Raw genomic sequence first — 18,239 nt, 5'->3', positions numbered from 1 at the left:
AAAAAAAAAAAAAAAGACTCTTATGGGTTTGCATTAGAGTTATGGTTCCTGGTAGTCTCTTTGGGGGTTTTTGCAATCTGGGCACAACAGAAGGACAGAGTAAGCATCAAGGTGCTGGTGAGCTTCTGCCACTTCTAGGATGGGTGTTACCAGTCAGGGTCTCCTGGAGAAGCAGAGACACACAGAGAGAGAGACAGAGACAGAACAGAGACACAGAGATAGAGAGACAGACACACAGAGAGAAACAAAGAGACAGAGACAGAAAAGGAGAGACAAAATTATTTGTAGGAATTGTTTTACATGATTGTGGGAACTTCAAGTTCAAATTATTGGAGTAGGCTGGAGTAGGCTGGCAGACGGGAGCCCCAGGAAAGAGCTGGTTTCAAAATTCCTGTGGACAGTAGCCAGATGGTAAAGCTCTCCCTTTATCCAGTCAGCCTTTTCCAAGTGAGACTTTCTAGTGAGCTACATCTAGAGATGTGGCACACGGACATTGTATAAAGAGCCATCTACTTTATTTTAAAATCTTGAGATCAAAATATCCCCCCCCTTTTTTTTGAGACAGAGTCTATGTGGCTATCGGTGTCAGAAACTTACTCTGTAGACCAAGCTGGCATCTGCCTCCTCCAAGTGCTTGGTTTAAAGGCAGGAACTACTATGTCTGACTATGATCAAAATCTTAATCTCATCTAAAAATAAAAAGGCTTTCATACAAACATCTAGAATAATGTTTAATAAAACAAAAAAACTGTATTTTACCTGTTGACACATACCATTAACCATTAGACATGGTTTTTCTTCAAACTACAAATAGACATTAAAATAAAAAGAGTCAACAGCTTACATGCTCAGGTATTAAAGTTTGAAATATAGATTGCCAAGCGGCAGTCACCTTTACCCACTGACCCTCTTCATGGCTGCTATACTCAATTTTAAGTAGGCCAGTGCTTCTATGTATTTTAAAATGAGCTGTGAATTCACTTGGATTCCTGAGCTTTTTATTCAAGTGAATTCAACTTAAATAAATATTTCACGAACCCTGGAGGAATATCCATGAGATAACCAAGGCATCTTTTAAGGCCCTGTTCTTAATTTCAACCACGCACTAAAAATCAGCTGGAGAATGGAAACAAAGAAACAAACGAACACATTGCTGCTGCCGGGCTGGGTTCATCCACAGCAACCGATTTCATTGGTCGAGAGATGAAATAATCATAAGGATTTTGCAAATCCTTGGTTGATTCTAATGTGCAGTGCAGCTTGTGAATCACTGCTTAAGATCCTCAGAGTTTCTTTCTTTCTTTCTTTCTTTTTAATTAAATCAATTCTTCTATTTTTGGATTCAGCCAGCACTTACTGAGAGACCACTTCCTGCCAGACACCATCTTATTACTAAATCAGTAAGATTTATTTGAATGAGGCACTGTCTCCGCTTTGCAAGGCTATCTCAAAACAAGGGCAAGCAGAATAGACATGTCTCAGTGCAAGTAAAATACAGACGACAACAGAAAGTCAAAGGTGACAGACACCCAGATGAGACAGGGATTAAAACTCTCCAGGGATTGTCTGGCTCCAGTAGGCTGATGTGTATGCACAGAGAGTGATGTCAGACCATGGAGAGAAGATTATAGGTAAACAATAGGGAGCAAATCCCAGGGATCAGAAAACTACCATTGTGTTGATGTCCTCAAGGTTTCTGCTGCTGCTGCTGCTGCTGCTGCTGCTGCTGCTGCTGCTGCCACCGCAGCCACAGCTGAGATCTCAATGCTCTGGGTTGACCAGACTTTTGGTAAGGACTCACCAGTTTCTTTTTCCTTTTCGTTTCTTCTCCTTCTCCTTCTCCTTCTCCTTCTCCTTCTCCTTCTCCTTCTCCTTCTCCTTCTCCTTCTCCTTCTCCTTCTCCTTCTCCTTCTCCTTCTCCTTCTCCTTCTCCTTCTCCTTCTCCTTCTNCNTCTTCCTCTTCCTCTTCCTCTTCCTCTTCTTCTTTTTTCTGGAAAGTTGTGTCCAAATCAATGCATACCTACACCAATGATCTACATGCAAACAAGAAAGTGTTTTGTAGTAACAACAAAGTATTTAATATGGCTGGTCTGGAGAATGGGATGTGGTCATTGTTCCTAATTTTGAGACAAGGTTTCCAGTAGATGAAACTGAGTCTTCCAGCTGTGCACAGCTGTATCCAGTTCATTCTGAAACCCTTCAACATACATAAGGACACAGCAACATCATTTAACTGATTTTTTTCTTTTTTATTAGATATTTTCTTTTTTTACATTTCAAATGTTATCCCCTTTCCTAGTTTCCCCTCTGAAAATCCCCTATCCCCACTCCCTGCTCCCCAACCCACCCACTCCCATTCCTGGTCCTGGCATCCCCTATACTGGGGCATAGACCCTCCACAGGACAAAGGGCCTCTCTAGGATGCTCTGCTACAAATATAGCTAGAGCCACAAGTTTCACCATGTGTTTTCTTTGATTGGTGGTATAGTTCCAAGGAGCTCTGAGGATACTGGTTAGTGCATATTGATGTTCCTTCTATGGGGCTTCAGTCCCCTTCAGCTCCCTGGGTATTTCTCTGGCTCCTTCATNGGGGACCTTGTGCTCCATCCAATGGATGACTTTGAGCATCCACTTCTGTATTTGCCAGGCACTGGCAGAGCCTTGCAGGAGACAGCCATATCAGGCTCCTGTCAACAGGCTCTTGTTGGCATCTGCCTAGTGTCTGGGTTTGGTGGTTGAATTTTTTTTTTTATTACATTATTATATACGTTTACTCAGCTTCACCAAACTATTTTAGAAATGATTGGTTACATGGCATGTAAATTATAATGCATCTTTAAAAAGCCAGAAGTGTAGCAGATTGAATGGAAAAAAAATTAATCACTCAAAAAGTCCCTGGTTGACTTCAGTGCTTCCTTGATTAAGGATCTCTGGCTGGAATTCTAACAGCTCACAGATGTGGAGGCTCTGGGCACAGTGGTCACAAGGAGGTGACAACAGAGTAAGGCAGTCTCATATTCACAGAACCTTCACAGAAAGACTGATTGAGCCCTTGACATGTCATCTACAAGAAGGACGACCCCTTAGGAGATGAGCTGTGTTACCTCTTAAGTCTAACACCACAGATCACTCACATGTTTTTAACAGCATGATTAAAGAGCTTTTAGAATTGCTTTCTTTGGTGCTATGCTGATATAAAATATAACCGATGTGTGTTATTATCTCCAGAGGCTTTTAAAAATCAAAGTATCTATTCAAAGATCTCTTTAGGCAAGATCGCAGGCCTCAAGGTACAAGAATATTTTAAAACAAAAACTAGGGTAATAGGAAGTATTAACATTCTTTAATTACATATCAATTCCCAAAACTAAGACAGAGATTTTAAGTTTACCAGGCTCATTCACTGGGATAGAATGATACATAGATTTCTGGGAATCTGTTTTTGAGGAGATCAACTCTGTCTAGGTTTATAGAGAGAAGATAAAACAAAGTGTCATCCTCAGTTTTGACAATAGGCCATAAATAACTTCGCTGGATATGCTAGAGCCAATGTCAATGTAACATAATCTCTCATGTGGTTACAAGATAATAATTAAATGCGTTTGAACTTTAAGCCCTTTTCCTTTCAATAGTTTATGATTGGGCATTATTTTACTTAGACTACAGCTAACTCTATATATGTGTTACAACACATCTAATTAAGGTGAAAAAAAAAATCTATTGACTTCAAGCCACAACATATCCTGAAAGACCGGATTGAGTGAAGAATATAAATGTTAAAGCTCACAGACAGTTTTTTTTTAATTAAAAAGAATATTTAAAAAAAACAAGTCAAGAATAAATAAATATCTTTTCTTTGTTTCTAGAACTTTTTTTCAGAAACTCTACAGAGCTAATGTCAGGGTCACAGATAGTAAACTCATGAAGTCACAGGATTTGGGCAACCACAAAAGCTTATTTCTGATGTCAGAAAAATTTAACTTCTATTCACAAGCAATTGTAACTTATAGACTAACCCTCTGAAGCTCTAGCTGTCTCCTAAAGTTTGGTCAGAAGTTTCTCTGGTGTAATTATAAGGATGTAGCATCTAGTAAAACAAAGAATCACAGAAACTAACCTTCTTACCTAATCAAGAGGACCAGATGCACCCATGGAGTGGAAGTGGCCATCATATTATTACAAGTCTTCATGGGCACGATTCTACTTTATGTCATTGAGTTTTAGGTTCATTGAGCAGAGTTCAGACTTAGAATTCAGCTCCCAAAAAGAGCTTGTTGATCAAGGAGCACCCCAGGGAGGGATGTTCCAGTTCTGTTCTGCTCTGGTTTCTCAACCTGTCTGCGCTTGTCTGTAATGAATCAGTCTCTTCTGGATGATATAATAAAATTAACAATGGGGACTACAAAATACCTGTGGCGCTGCCCTTTCTTGTAATAGATAGGAATTAGCACCCCCTAGTGGCTGACCTAAAGAGTGCCACCACCTTAGACTAACTGAGAATTATAGTATGTATGTATGTATGTATGTATGTATGTATGTATGTATGTATGTACCTATCTATCATCTATTTGTCTATAATTAATTAATTAATTAATTGAAATGTCCATTTATTTGTTTGTTTATTTACTTGAAACAGGGTATTTCTACATAGCCTTGGATGTCCTGGAACTCACTCTATATGGTCTTGAACTCAATGAAATCCACCTACCTCTGGCTTTCGAGTGCTGGCATTAAAGGAGTGTGCCACCATGCCTGGATATAATTACAATTTTTTGCTTGTTTTTTTCGAGACAGGGTTTCTCTGTATAGCTCTGTCTGTCCTGGAACTCACTCTGTAGACCAAGCCTTTTCACCATAGTCACCATAATCAAGTTAAATTAAAAACTGTAATTAGCCAGGCGTGGTGGCACACGCCTTTAATCCCAGCATTTGGGAGGCAGAGGCAGGTGGATTTCTGAGTTCAAGGCCAGCCTGGTCTACAGAGTAAGTAAGGAGTAAATGGAGAATGTGTTGAACATTTTCTGGTATCTTTGTAAGATAATTAAGTTTCTCTGACTCACATAGAAATTTGTGTAAGGAGTAGTGGGAGTCCCCCTTAATATTATCTGAAGAAAGAGAATTGGCTTATCATGTCAGAATAGTAGAACGCCAGGGGTTCTGATTCTTTAGTGACTGAAAACTCAGAAGGCAGACTCTATTGCAAGTATGATCTAGAAAATAAATTGGAAAATATATCATCAGTGTAACTGGTTATTAGTGGATGCCTTTAGTAAGACATTGGGAGAAAGAGATGGGTAAATTCACACAAAAATTTTTGGCTAGAGTCTTAGTTTGGGTTTCTATTGTTGTGAATAGACAGCATGACCACAGCAACTTTTTTAAAGGAAAATATTTAATTGGGGCTGGTTTACAGTTTCAGAGCTTTAGTTCATTATTGTCATGGCAGGAAGCATGACAGCAAGTAGGCAGACATGGTGCTGGAGAAGGAGCTGAGAGTTCTACATTTTGATCCAAAGGCAGCTATAAAAGAAATGAGCCTTGGCTTAAGTAAGCATTTGGTACCTAAAAGTTCGATGCCACAGTGATACACCTTCTCCATCAAGACCACACCTTCCAATAATGTCACTCTCTATGGGCCGAGCATTCAAACACTTGAGTCTATGGGGGCGCTTTCTAGTCAAACCACCACAGCTAAGGTTTGTTTGTTTGTTTGTTTGTTTTTAAATGTTTTATGTTTCCTTGCTATTGTTTCAGTGCTGGGGCCTTGGATGTGGTAGGCAAGCACTGCACCATTGAGCTATATTCCAGATCATATTTGGCTGTTTTGAAAGCAAACATTAAAAGAGATCAATATAGTCATAATTTGTCAAATATGTATGCACTGTAGATGTCTGTCAGAAATTGGAGAAGGATGGAAGGGAGGGAGGAAGAACTTGAGATTTTTGTGGACGAAACTCTACCCCCAAATGACAGACAACAAAAGCAGGAAGGACAATAGAAAATAAGGAAACGACCCCAGAAAGAAGCTCTCTGAAGAGGAAGCTGGTGTTCCAGCTTTTGCTCGGTCCTGAGGCTTTCCTGGCTTCTTTCACGTCTCCCAATTGCAACCCTTCATCTGCATTGCCTGCACAGCTCTGTAAGGCAGGCTGGATGTGTCTGGGAAGCAGACCATTTTCCCAAGAGTTCAGTGTAGCAATTGATCTAGCAGCAGAGATGAGACGATGGTTTTTTGGAAGCTGCTTAGCCTTGGCAATATACTGGCAGGGGAGGAAGTCTCCTCAGAAAGGAATCATTTTCTAGGTGCTAGGTTGTGCTTCATTTAAACAACTTTACAGGTATGAACTTAAAAGAAGCCCTGTAAAGTCTGCATGGTCATTCTAAATAATGAGAGATGAAGAAGCAGACCAGCCAGAGAGGTGAACTAGCTTGCCATTGCTATACAGATGATAACAGTTACCAATGATTTACAGAGCTGGACTTGAACTTAACTCCAGTGTCTGCATTTTAAGCCCTTACTGTAAATAAGGTTAGGGAGATACAAACCAGAATACACCTAGGTAGGGTAGGATCAGAACAGATAGGCAATGTTTTAAAGTGCTTCAGGGCACTTAAAACATTTGTTTGTTTGCAAGCCTGAAAACTAGGGTTCAGTCCCTAGGACCCTAAAAGGAAAGAATAAATGTCTATAAGTTATCCTCAACCCCCCTCACACTATATTTTTTAATGAAAAAGTTGAAAATTAAAAAAAATGATGCCTTAGATTACATACAACGACAAGCTATTACTAATGAAAAGACATTAAATACTAAGGGCTCTTTCTTCTCACTTGATGTAATATTTTAAATTCAGCAACTGCCAGAAGTTCAATTTCAATACAGTCATGTTTCAAAGGTCAACTTTTTCTTGGTGTCCAGTGTTTTCTGAATCCAGTTTTTGTTATCCTTTATATCCTGATGGATGTCATTTTGCACTATTAACTTACACACTGCATGGCCACAGGAGAGCATGTATTCTGTATGCCTTCCTTTACCCAGGCAGAATAGCAGGGCACTCATTCTCTCTTCAAACTCTGCAGTTATCACCCATGTAACTGTGGAAGATATATATGTATATATATGCCTCTCAGCACTTTCTAACACTCTTAACCCTAACATTACATATTGGGTTGTAATCACCCTAATTGTTATGGCACCTTCCCATGACAAGGCTCATTCTATCATGGACTTTCTAGCATTGGATTGAAATTACAGCTCAAAGAATTTGGGGCTCAGTCCTGTGGTAAATGTGTGGGTATAAACATTGCTTTTTTTGTTTTTTGTTTTTTACCAGCAGGTTGTTTTGTTTCTTAGCTTGGATAATGAGTATTTGGGTTGCTTAATAATATGTAGCTGACACAATTAAATAAAAATTTCAGATAAAAACCAGACTTTTAGCCTAAGCTATGCTACGCAGTATCTTGGATATATTTAAAACATTATTTGTTGTTCCTCTTAAATTTCACATTTAACTTTGCCTTTCTATGAGTTCCGTCTTTGATCGAGTTTGTTGTTTGTAAATGGGGAAAAAGTCAAATTTCTTCTTCTTCTTCTTCTTCTTCTTCTTCTTCTTCTTCTTCTTCTTCTTCTTCTTCTTGATTTATTTATTTATTTTATGTCTGTGAATACAAAGTGGCTGTCTTCAGACACAACAGAGGAGAGCATCGGATCCCATTACAGATGGTTGTGAGCTACCATGTGGTTGCTAGGAATTGAACTCAGGACTTCTGGAAGAGCAGTCAGTGCTCTTAACTGCTGGACCATCTCTCCAGCTTCCCCCTGCCCCCCAAATATCTTCTTAAAATAAAATAAAAGCATGTAACTTTAATTTGCCTTTGAGGTCAAACTCTTTGACTAGGAGACTGTCAGATCTTTGGGGAAAAGGTCCTGGGGTTCAAATACAGGCTGTGGCTATTACTAGATGGTTTTCTGCAGTGAAGAAGAAAGTTCATGAGATCTGAAGCCGGGCGTGGTGGCGCACGCCTTTAATCCCAGCACTCGGGAGGCAGAGGCAGGCAGATTTCTGAGTTCGAGGTCAGCCTGGTCTACAAAGTGAGTTCCAGGCCAGCCAGAGCTATACAGAGAAACTCTGTCTCGAAAAACAACAACAAAAAAAAAAATTAAAAGAAAAAGAAAAAAAAAATGAGATCTGTCTCTGAACACAGTCGCAACCGAGCAGAAGTCTGTAAAGTTTTCTCCAGATAGATAGCGGATGGGTAGCAGATTTCCCCTTAAGCGGAAAAAAAACTTGCTCTTTTTTTTTTTTTTTTTTTTTGTCTGGGGGGGGGAAGTCACCCCAAGGGCTGAGTTTTACGCGTGCGCACAAGGACTTTGAGACCGCCCACGGGCCCCGCCCTCCAGAAAAGTCACGTGGGCGAATCGTAACGTAAACCGCCAGTCCAGGCCTGTCACGTGACAGGCATCGCTACTTCTCGGGGATGGAGCCGGAAGAGGGGACGCCGCTTTGGCGGCTGCAGAAGCTGCCTCCGGAGCAGGGCGCCGGGGTGAGGGGTTTGGGAAGGGCATGGGAAGGCCGGGGTCGGGACGATTCTTCCTGGGCCCCTGGAGACACAATGGCGGCCTAAGGATTTTACTCGGGTCTGGGAATGACCCTGGCCTGGGTGCGTGTGGGGTCTGCTTGCTGCTAGAAAGCTCGGGTGGTAGAGCCCGAGATGTGCTGCGTCCGCGAGTAGGGCCTGCAGTCTTTGAGTTCAGGTCTCCCGATCGCCCCTTTCTGTGTGAGGTACAGCGGATGCGGTGAGGACTCGGACCTGGTGGGACCTGTTTCCTGGAGGGCGGCAGGAACCAACTCCTAACCAGAAAAGGAGTAGCCACTAAAGTGTGACCAAAGGTGATCGCAGCCGCTGAAACCAACTCACCCACAAAGCTAGGCTTCTGGAGACCAGAGACAGCCAGCCAGGCTTTTCCTGCAGCACACCCAGGGGCCAGACCTCTGTGAAAGTGACTTGATGGTGGCACTCTGCCCTGCTCAGGCTTTCCGAAGTCTACACTGTGGCCCTCCGAAGTCTCCACTGTGGCCCTCCTTCCCCAAGTCGGCTCCAGTTGTAGATGAAAGAAATTTAACGTCACTCCTTCCGTTATCTAGAAAATGTATTTTAAACACGTTCTTTGATTTTACAAACGAGGACAGTGAAATACGTCAGCCACAGGCTTCCAGCAAACCAGGGCCAAAGCTGAAACCCATCTGTGGACTGAGTCTCCTAACTTTCAGGGCGTCTTTCCTCCCATATAGAGATGGCCAAAACATTTGACTCCTGAATCTGTGAGCTGAGCCAGCTGTCTCCTTCCTGGGCCGCTGCCTTTTGCTACAGCTATGGGGAATCCCTGGTTTGGGGCTCCGCTCCCCTTTCACCGCATTAGTTCCTCCCTATCCTGGTTTGTTACGATGTCACCATCCTTTACCGGAGCCACTCTACTTAAAAAACTCTGGGTTTCATCCTTGGACTCCCCTTTTCAACCTGCTTTACCTGTTCACGGTCTCTGCCTCTATGGTCTCCATAATCTCTTAGTCTTACACTTAACTCCTGCTTACACTATCTTGGCAAAGTTTTGGAAAAATAATGTTATTACTTGCAGGAAAGTTGGGCGCAGATTAAAGCCTTCACTTCTTTCTGTTGAATGCAAGGCCCTCTGCGGTTTGGCCCCTACTCACCTTTTCTTTTTTTTCTTTTTCTTTTTTGTTGTTTTTAAAGATTTGTTTATTATATGTAAGTACACTGTAGCTCCCTCCAGAAGAGGGAGTAAGATCTTGTTAAGGATGGTTGTGAGCCACCATGTGGTTGCTGGGATTTGAACTCTGCACCTTTGGGAAGAGCAGTCGGGTACTCTTACCCGCTGAGCCATCTCACCAGCCCCCTACTCACCTTTTCAAAGGTCCTCTGCCCTTTCACCCTTCCCTGCCTCTCCAAAGATGCAGTTCCCACTCCTGCACTGTGGTTTTAGTTCCAATCCTGTGTGCGTGCGCATTTCTGTGCTGGGAATGTCTGACGGATACTCATCCTTTTAATTCAGTTCTTTCCTTGTGCCTTTGCACCTGCCATGAACACCTTTTCTATCCGCTCGTCTCTATCATGTGCACTTATTTATATGTGTACTTTTTTGATAGATTGGAACTCGGTTACGGTAGAGCATCATTTATCCTCAATGTCCTCTTTTGTAAACTGAGAACAGTCACAAGACTTACCTCATAGAGTTGTAGGGAGTGTTAGGATAGTGTTTGGTAGATATCACAGGTGGCTTTTCTGCTGTATTTCCACTTTATATAATAATTGCAATAAACTATACATAGTTATGAATGAACAAAAGGCAGTATTTGAAATTTTTTTCTCAGTTTGAGTTCTTGGAGTTATATTATCGTGGGACAGTATGAGAGAAGATGAAATAGGTGTAAAAAAGTTGGGAAGAATTGAGTATGGTACAAAATGTCCTGGAGCACATTAGCCAGTGTCATTAGTCAGTGTGTGGAGGTGAGAGAGGTAAGTCAGAAGTTATCCGTCTGTGTGGCGTTGGTGGGGGTTACTGTTCGCCACTGAGTGGGCTATGATCTAAGGCAATCCGAGGCTAAAGACTTAGCTCAATGCCATTCCCAGTTACTTGGATTTAAATGGTTGGCAGGATACACGCGTCGCCTAGAACAATATCACATGAATGTGATTATCTGCAGTGGAACACCGAAGGCTTGAGCTGTGGACGTAATGATGACAGCAGTACGAACAGAGGCAGACTCACGGCCTTTTGATGTCTTGTGCCTGCTAAGATGGTCGAGTTACTGTGCTCACATGTAATTCTATGACATTGTGTGGACTGGTGACATTCTTCTCTTACGCTTGGATTGCAGAGGATGTAACTAAAATGAGGAGTTGGTGGAACTCGGAAGCATAGCAGGCAGCTTTGTCCCAAATCCAGTCTTCATACTCTGTTAGGTTCACATGATTTCAGTTCCTGGTAGTGCAGAGTGGAAGGAAGGTAGGAAAGGAAAGATGGCCAGCCCTTTTCTCAGAGCAAAACACAACACAACACAGCACAACACCCCCGCTGAGGAGTAGGGAAGTATGCTGTGAGAGGGGAGGCAAAGCCAAACCAAGGTAGTAGTGCTCCTGTGGGAGGCTTATCTGTGAGAGGAGCATGTGCTTGGTTATTAGAGAGATGGCGCCTTCAGATCCCAGAGGAAAGCTTCTACATGTACTGTTCTCCAGGAACGTTGGAAAACAACAGTGTATCTTAACATTATTTTACTTCCTAAAGATAGACATCATAATGGAAGATCTGGGATTTAGCTGGGTTTGGTAGCTCACACCTGGAACACCCGAATTTGGGAGACTAAGGCAGGAGGATTGCCACAAGTTTGAGGCCAGCCTGGACTACAGAGGTGAGACCCTGTCTCCAAAACTAAACAAAGCAATAAAACAACAACAGAATGAGAAAGAAAACCACCAACAATAAATCTTCAAAATAGTTGTCTTTCTGTCTTAGCTGGTTTTATAAAAGGCACGTCTGCCAACATCTGTGCTCTGCAAGGAACAGAAATCTGTCTTGTCATTTTCTTTAAAGTACTTATATTTCCTTTTTCTCCCTAGCTTCTTCACAAAATCATTGATGGCATCTGTGGCCGAGCTTATCCTGCCTATCAAGATTATCACAGTGTCTGGAATTCAGCTGAATGGAAGCATGTTCTTGAAGATGTTACCATGTTTTTCAAAGCTGTCATCGGCAAAAACTTTTCTGAGAATGAGGTAGTTTGAATCCTGACCTTTTTACCTGATAAGTACCACCCAGAGGTTCTAACAATGTGCATGGGGTTCTGCCCATGTGTTCAGGAACTGATCACATGCAACAGCAGCCGAAGGTCTAGTCATGAGTGAGTGGAAGACCACATTGGATTTTCGGGGACATGGCAGTTTTGTCTTAGTTGTTTTTTTTTCTCCCACTGTAACACATTGAAAGCATAGAGGCAGATGCAGGATGCTAAAGAACAAGTTCTGGTTGCGATGATTAGATTCTAGCTTACATTGGACCTCATGGGAAGTGGCTTTTACAACTTTGTCAAGAACTATTTGCACATATTTATGAGTTGTTTACTTTAATAGATGGTATTTTATGTATCTGTCATGTTGATTTAGATGATATTCTAGACTTGCATTTCTTTGAATGCATACATTTAATCTGTCATGTCCCTTGTTTGTTCATTCTCTTAATAGGACTTTTGGGGAACAGCAGTTCTGAGATTAATGCAGTCCCGTTTGTCTGCATTAATAGTGCTGTCTCTGTTGTATTTAAGAACTATGAAGGTATCTTTGTGTGCTTTCCTGTGGAGGCTAGGTTGTTTTAGCTTCTGCAATCTATTTTCAGATACATTTTGAATTAATATTTTGTGTGAGATAGGGGCCATCTCAGTTTCTTCTGCGCCGTTTCCCACCGACTCACTGCCATCTGTTGGACATGTATTGACTGTCCTTGCTCACAAGGCTGCTGTGCAGCATTGGTAATAAATCAGGTGGGCATGCGTGGGGTCTGTCTCTGGACTCTGTTGGATTCCATTGGTCTCTGCATTGACTTTTGGCAGTTTTACACTTTTAATTACCACAGCGTTAAAGATATGCTAGGTTAATTCTTGATATCAGCTGGTAGAAGACCTTCAACCTCCTGTTTCTTCAATGTTGACCCTCCTTGGTCCTTTCTGTCTTCATACACATTTTAAAGTCAGCTTGTCAACTGTAAAATCTAGTTTGGATTTTAGTGTGGGTTGTACTGAATTTCTAGATTATCTGGGGAGAATTGGCAACAGTATTTGGCTTCCTAGTCTATGAAATGGGGTAGGTCTCTTTATTTTGATTGACTTATTTCTCTCTATTTTATAATTTTTAATGTAGAAGTCTTGCAAATATTTGGTTAGATTTCCAAAAGATGGTGTTTTTAGTACTCTTGATTTTCAGTTGTTATTGTTAGATGTAGAAGCTGTTACCTATTATATCCTTCTCTATGTCTAATACCTTTCCTATTTTATATGTTTATGTTCATATACATTAATATATATTAAACAAAAAGTAATGATGTAGACCTCTCCTCGCCACACACCTTAGGGAATTACTGTTTTACCTTCCAGTCATCAGCTGCATGATTTTATAGATATTAGTGATTAGATTAGATTAGTGAGTAGATTTTTTTCTGACTTATTTCCCATTATTTTGTTAATATGGTGATTAATTTTGGATATTAAACTAAGCTCTTATTGGCTTGTTAAATCCAGCCTGGTCATGATATATTCTTGGTCATGATGTATGTGCACGTTAGATGGGTGACCCACTGTTTTGCTTAGAATTTTTGGATCTCTATTTGATTGACACTGGCCTGTGAACTTCCTGTGATACCGTAGTCAGGGTCTCAGGTTTTATTCTGGGTTTGTTGAATGACTTTGGGTAGGTTTTCATTTTTTTTCTTTTTTTCCTGTCCTTTGGAAGAGTTTATGGACCATTGATTTTCTTTACTTAATTGGTATTAAATGGTATTAAGTTACTTAAGTTTTAAATTGGGAAATATTTATCTCATTAGCTTTTATTTAGTTGTACAGTCATCAGTGACACACACTTGTTAATTCGGTATTATGCATTTTAATGGCTCAGTGTGCAGTTGTGTGGCTATGCGTGAAGCTGCTGTGTGGTTTGAAGTTTTGGGGTGTGGTGTGGTATACGTCATGCCATTCGATTAGATGGAAGTTAATATTTTTAAGTTCTGGAAACCTCAGTAAAGCTTTCTGTGAGTTTCTGGCAGCAACTAAAAAATGTGTCAATATCTCTAAATATGCACTTATCCATTTCTCTCTCTAAAAATGTAGAACTTGCAGTGTTGTGTGTTTTGAAGTGGTGCAGTTAGGCACACACAGGTTTCAGAGTTGTGGTTTTCTCTTAGACTTCTTGCTGAAAGGGCCGTGGCTCTCGCGTTTGTCAGGCAGTACCTTTCTTTACCATCTGTCTGGCTTGTAGGAACTTGTTAAGATCTGTCTGTGTTACTCATTTTCAGCTCGTACTTTTCATCGTTACTGAGGTATTTCTTTTTATCATCCTGTCACTTTAAGGGGATGGTGGGCTTTTACATGGAGGCTGCAGATCCTTTTCACACACCCTCTGGCCGTGTGTGCTTGTTTTCACAGACACTCCAGCAACTGAACCAACTGAATTCATGTCACCAAGAAGCTGTTTTGAAATGTTTAAAGAGTAGGAGAAATGAGATCAAGCAGGCCCTGTTGGGAGAAATAGTTGATATTTCTTGTGCACAGCTGCAGGATTTTGATTGGCAGTTAAAGGTAAGAGTCTAGTTATTTATATGTTTGTGTGTGTAATATTTAAGTTTGCTTATTCTTTTAAAGTAAACATGCCTAAAATTGGTTTTTTTGAGACTACAGTGTTCCAAGGTAATAGCAAACCTCATGTGAATGATTGGTTTTGTGTTAACTTGGACACAAGAGCACTGTAAGCAGCCAGACCATGTGTGGTGTCATTGTACTGACAAGGAATTTTCCTAGATCGATCAGTCAGAAATGGAGAAGTGTGTATTTAGTGCATAACCTTGGTGAGCATCTTATAGATGCCATAGCTCTCTCAAACTTGATAAATAGGATTTTACTTCTATGAGGAAGGTATATGTAATAAAGTAACAGTTTTTAAAACATTGGGCAAAGAGAGTAGTCCTGAGTAGAACTGAGAAAGAACAATTTCAGAACAGTTTCTTGTTCTTTTATTTACCAGACTAGTCGGTACAGCTCTATTCTGGTTCTTGATTCTGGCATGGTCTTAGATCCGGAAAGTGCCTTGTGTTGTTTTGGTGAATTAAGAGGACAAAAGATGGGAAAGTGGGACAGTTAGGTAAGCTCAGAACTCGATAAGTTGCCATTGTCATCTCAGCTGAGGACACGGGTTGTGTGGTTCTGGTTGTGGCTCAGCTGTGTTTAGGATTATTTATTAACATGCTTATCTTATTGACACACAACCAGAAGTAAAGTGAATATGCAATACAGTCAACATTTGAAAACATTTATACTTTTACACTGAAGGTCCAAATGAAGAAGGCAAGTTAATCAAGGATACATTAAATAAGAGGTTTCGTTTAAATAAGCATTTAACATTGAAGTAAGCATGGATGATGGGGATGTGTAGTTGCTTTTGTTTATCAAATGGCACCGTAACTGATGCAGCTTCGGTCTTCCATTGTGCTGTGAGACTGTGGCCCTCTCAGGCAGGGGAACGTTCCTGTGGATGCTGTTTCACGTGCGCAAGCTTTAGCGTCAGTTTAATAATTCCTTTAGTTTTCATTGCCCAACTTGAATACTTAAACAAGTAGGACCCCCGCCAGGGAAGAATGATCAGGAATTTAATTAAAATCATGATTGTGAAGACTCTTTAACACTGGAGGCTGTGCACCTGGGAAAGGTAAAGCCAATTGTAGATGCTGTAGATACGTTAGAAGAAGATTAGACATATCAACAGTTTTGGTAGCCAGACATGAGTTAAGTTTCTTAATTTCCAAGAGTTTCTGATTGTCTTTAGACTGTCTTATACATGAACTGTCATCTTGGAATCTTTTCTTTCACAATTCTGGTTCTTTCTGTATCGGACACTTTTAGCCCTTCTGCGTTCCTATAGTAAAACATGATTTCAATCTAGAATTAAGAGTGTTCTATTTAGCTGGACAAACTAGTTTCCTCTCTTCCTGCCCACTTTCTGTATGTGTTTTGTCTCCTTTCTCCTCTCTTCCTGCTCTTTGAATGTGTTCTGCCACAGGTTTAGTTTATTCTCTAGTTTCCCAGGATTTGTGAGTACACTGGGGTGGCGAGCTCTTCCCAAGCCCTGACATTTGTTGAGTGGTGTCAGCATGCTGTGTATTACCGTGCATTATTCTCCTCTACTTTGGACAGCTCGCACTTTCTAGTGACAAGATCGCCACCTTGCAGATGCCCCTTTTGAACCTTCATCTGGATGTGAAGGAAGATGGTGAAGTGAAGCCGTACTCTGTTGAGATGAGTAAGGAGGAGTTACAGAGTCTGATCAGCTCCTTGGAGGCAGCTAATAAGGTATGCATGCCCTCGAACTTGATCCATCACACAGGAGCTTAGCGCTTAAGCATCAGGCCAACTGGGTTTCAATGTGTCTCACTCGCTGACACTTAATATCAAGCACAGAAAAGACTTGGTTGGGATGTTTGACCTCTACTTTAAAGGTAGAGTTAATTAGAACTTACAACATGCAGTTAGCAAGTTCTGAATTTAATTACCTACTAGTTATTTCTGAAAAAATATTCTAACTATTCATTTTGGATTCCTTTAGTATTCATTAAGCTTAAAAATAAAGTTTACCTTGGGATCACAAAATCAGTGGATTCTGAAGTTTCTCTAGTTAAAAGAAGATCTTTATGATTTTTATAACAAAAAAAGAAATGTCTTATTTGGATGGGCAAATGTTAAAAATTGCTTTTGTAAAGTTCTGAGTTTGGGAGATAAAATATAACTGTAGTTAGGACAGAATCACGCTGACATGATGGAATTAACGCATGTTCCAAATCTCTGTACCAACAGAGTTGTGTCTGAACACCAGCAGCCAGGCCCAGGGTATGGTTCATAGAACACAGTGGCGAAATAGAGGTTTGCTGTGGGGAAAGGAACACAGGACTTTTATTGTCACTGTTTGCTCATTGGGCAGCTCTCAGGAACTGGCTCCCTGTTCTTCCTGGTCACCTCCCTGGCCACCATCATTCTAGACCCCCCCCTGCCCTTTTCAGCCCCTATAACTATCACCTTCCTATTTTGCCTGGTTGCTCATGTTTTAATTTCTGCCTTCATGATCCACCCTCATGTCCAGCCGGGCAGCCTTCGGAGAGGTGGGTATGGCGGAGCCTGGACTGGGTGCTGAGTGACGGAGCACAGATCTCCACAGCCAGGAGCCATAAGCTCTGTCCCCATTCGCCGGTTGCTCTTCACATTGCTCTTCAGAGGTCATCTAGCACATAGCAGCTTCCGTCTGGTCGACGCTGACATGGCTTCTCCCTGTTTGTGTTTCAAGGTGGTCCTACAGTTAAAGTAACTGGAAATGGTGAACGCTCTCAGATTTCAGTGCCGCACCGTGGCTGGCAGAGTGAGTGCCGTCTGTGTTCAGCGGGTGGATGCTCCAGCAGGCCGAGCAGGCAGCGGCTCTGAGATCACAGGGATGGAAATTCGTCAGAACCCTAAGGGACAGGAAAGTGCATGGCTAATAGGAAGTGCACAGGATGAAAGGAGAAAGAGCTGAAGTCGCAGCCCGTGTTTTACAGTGATGGCTTTGTCTCATTTATTAAACATCTGAGAAAACTTTGTAGATAACGTTTTATCAAGAGGTAAAAATAAGTTCTGAAGTAATGTAAACACATAGAGCACAGACATACTGGACTGTTCTTAAACGCAAATAGCAAGATATGTATTCTCAATATATAATTTGTGATATTTGAAAATAATGTTTTAAGGCGTGTCCAAGCTAAATATGTAACATAGGAGGTTTCATATCTTTCTCATGTTTCAAAGAAAAGATTTTTAAGTTGTAAATTTTTAAAGAAAAGTCTGTTACCAGATATGAACAAGAAAACAATTTAATTTTTGCATGCCTAATTTGGGAATAATTTGAATAACAAAATTCCTAAGAATTTTATAAACTAAAACAAAAAAAACTTCAAAAAAATGCACATAACATTGTTATTTTTCACATCCTCACTTCTTGGTAGACCATGGTCTGAGGAAATAGGAAAGCTGTCAAAGATGGTATAGTTACATATTGTTACTCACATCAAGGGTATTTTTATAAGGTCGGAATATGAAATTTGAGCTTTTGGATGGTGACAAAGTAATTGTAATACAAACCACTTATCACCTCAGCTAACTGAAAATAAGAATGCTGAACAAATATAAGCTGGTTGTCTCTTCATGTGTTGCTTGATTTCAGTGACTTCCTGAATAGCTCAGTTATTGGTACATAATTAATTGGTCGCTGCTGTGTGCAGTTCTGTGGCTCCATAAGGCACCGGTGTGACGGTCTGGAGCAATGATGACTACTGTTCTTCTCAGACGGCTGCGGGCTGGCTCAGACAAGGCTGCTCTACGGGCTGTGGCATAGCAGTGGTTAGGAAAGGAACTAGGGCCAGAGTTCTCAGTGTGCTGCTTTCTCATCA

The 18,239-nt window shown here is 41.1% G+C and overlaps 1 protein-coding gene across 1 annotated transcript; it reads left to right on the top strand.

Moving 5' to 3' along the window:
• The first annotated feature begins 8,450 nt into the window (after positions 1-8,450).
• On the top strand, positions 8,451-17,991 carry Commd8 (COMM domain containing 8). Its single transcript, XM_021210936.2, has 5 exons — positions 8,451-8,539; positions 11,633-11,788; positions 14,203-14,355; positions 15,964-16,119; positions 17,105-17,991. Exons 1-5 carry the CDS (start codon positions 8,474-8,476, stop codon positions 17,123-17,125), a joined length of 552 nt encoding a protein of 183 aa, XP_021066595.1. The 5' UTR covers positions 8,451-8,473; the 3' UTR covers positions 17,126-17,991.
• Positions 17,992-18,239: the final 248 nt, after the last annotated feature.

The sequence above is a fragment of the Mus pahari genome, chromosome 13, assembly GCF_900095145.1.
Source record: "Mus pahari chromosome 13, PAHARI_EIJ_v1.1, whole genome shotgun sequence".
Taxonomy (NCBI): domain Eukaryota; kingdom Metazoa; phylum Chordata; class Mammalia; order Rodentia; family Muridae; genus Mus; species Mus pahari.
This window is presented reverse-complemented; position numbering and strand designations above follow the sequence as displayed.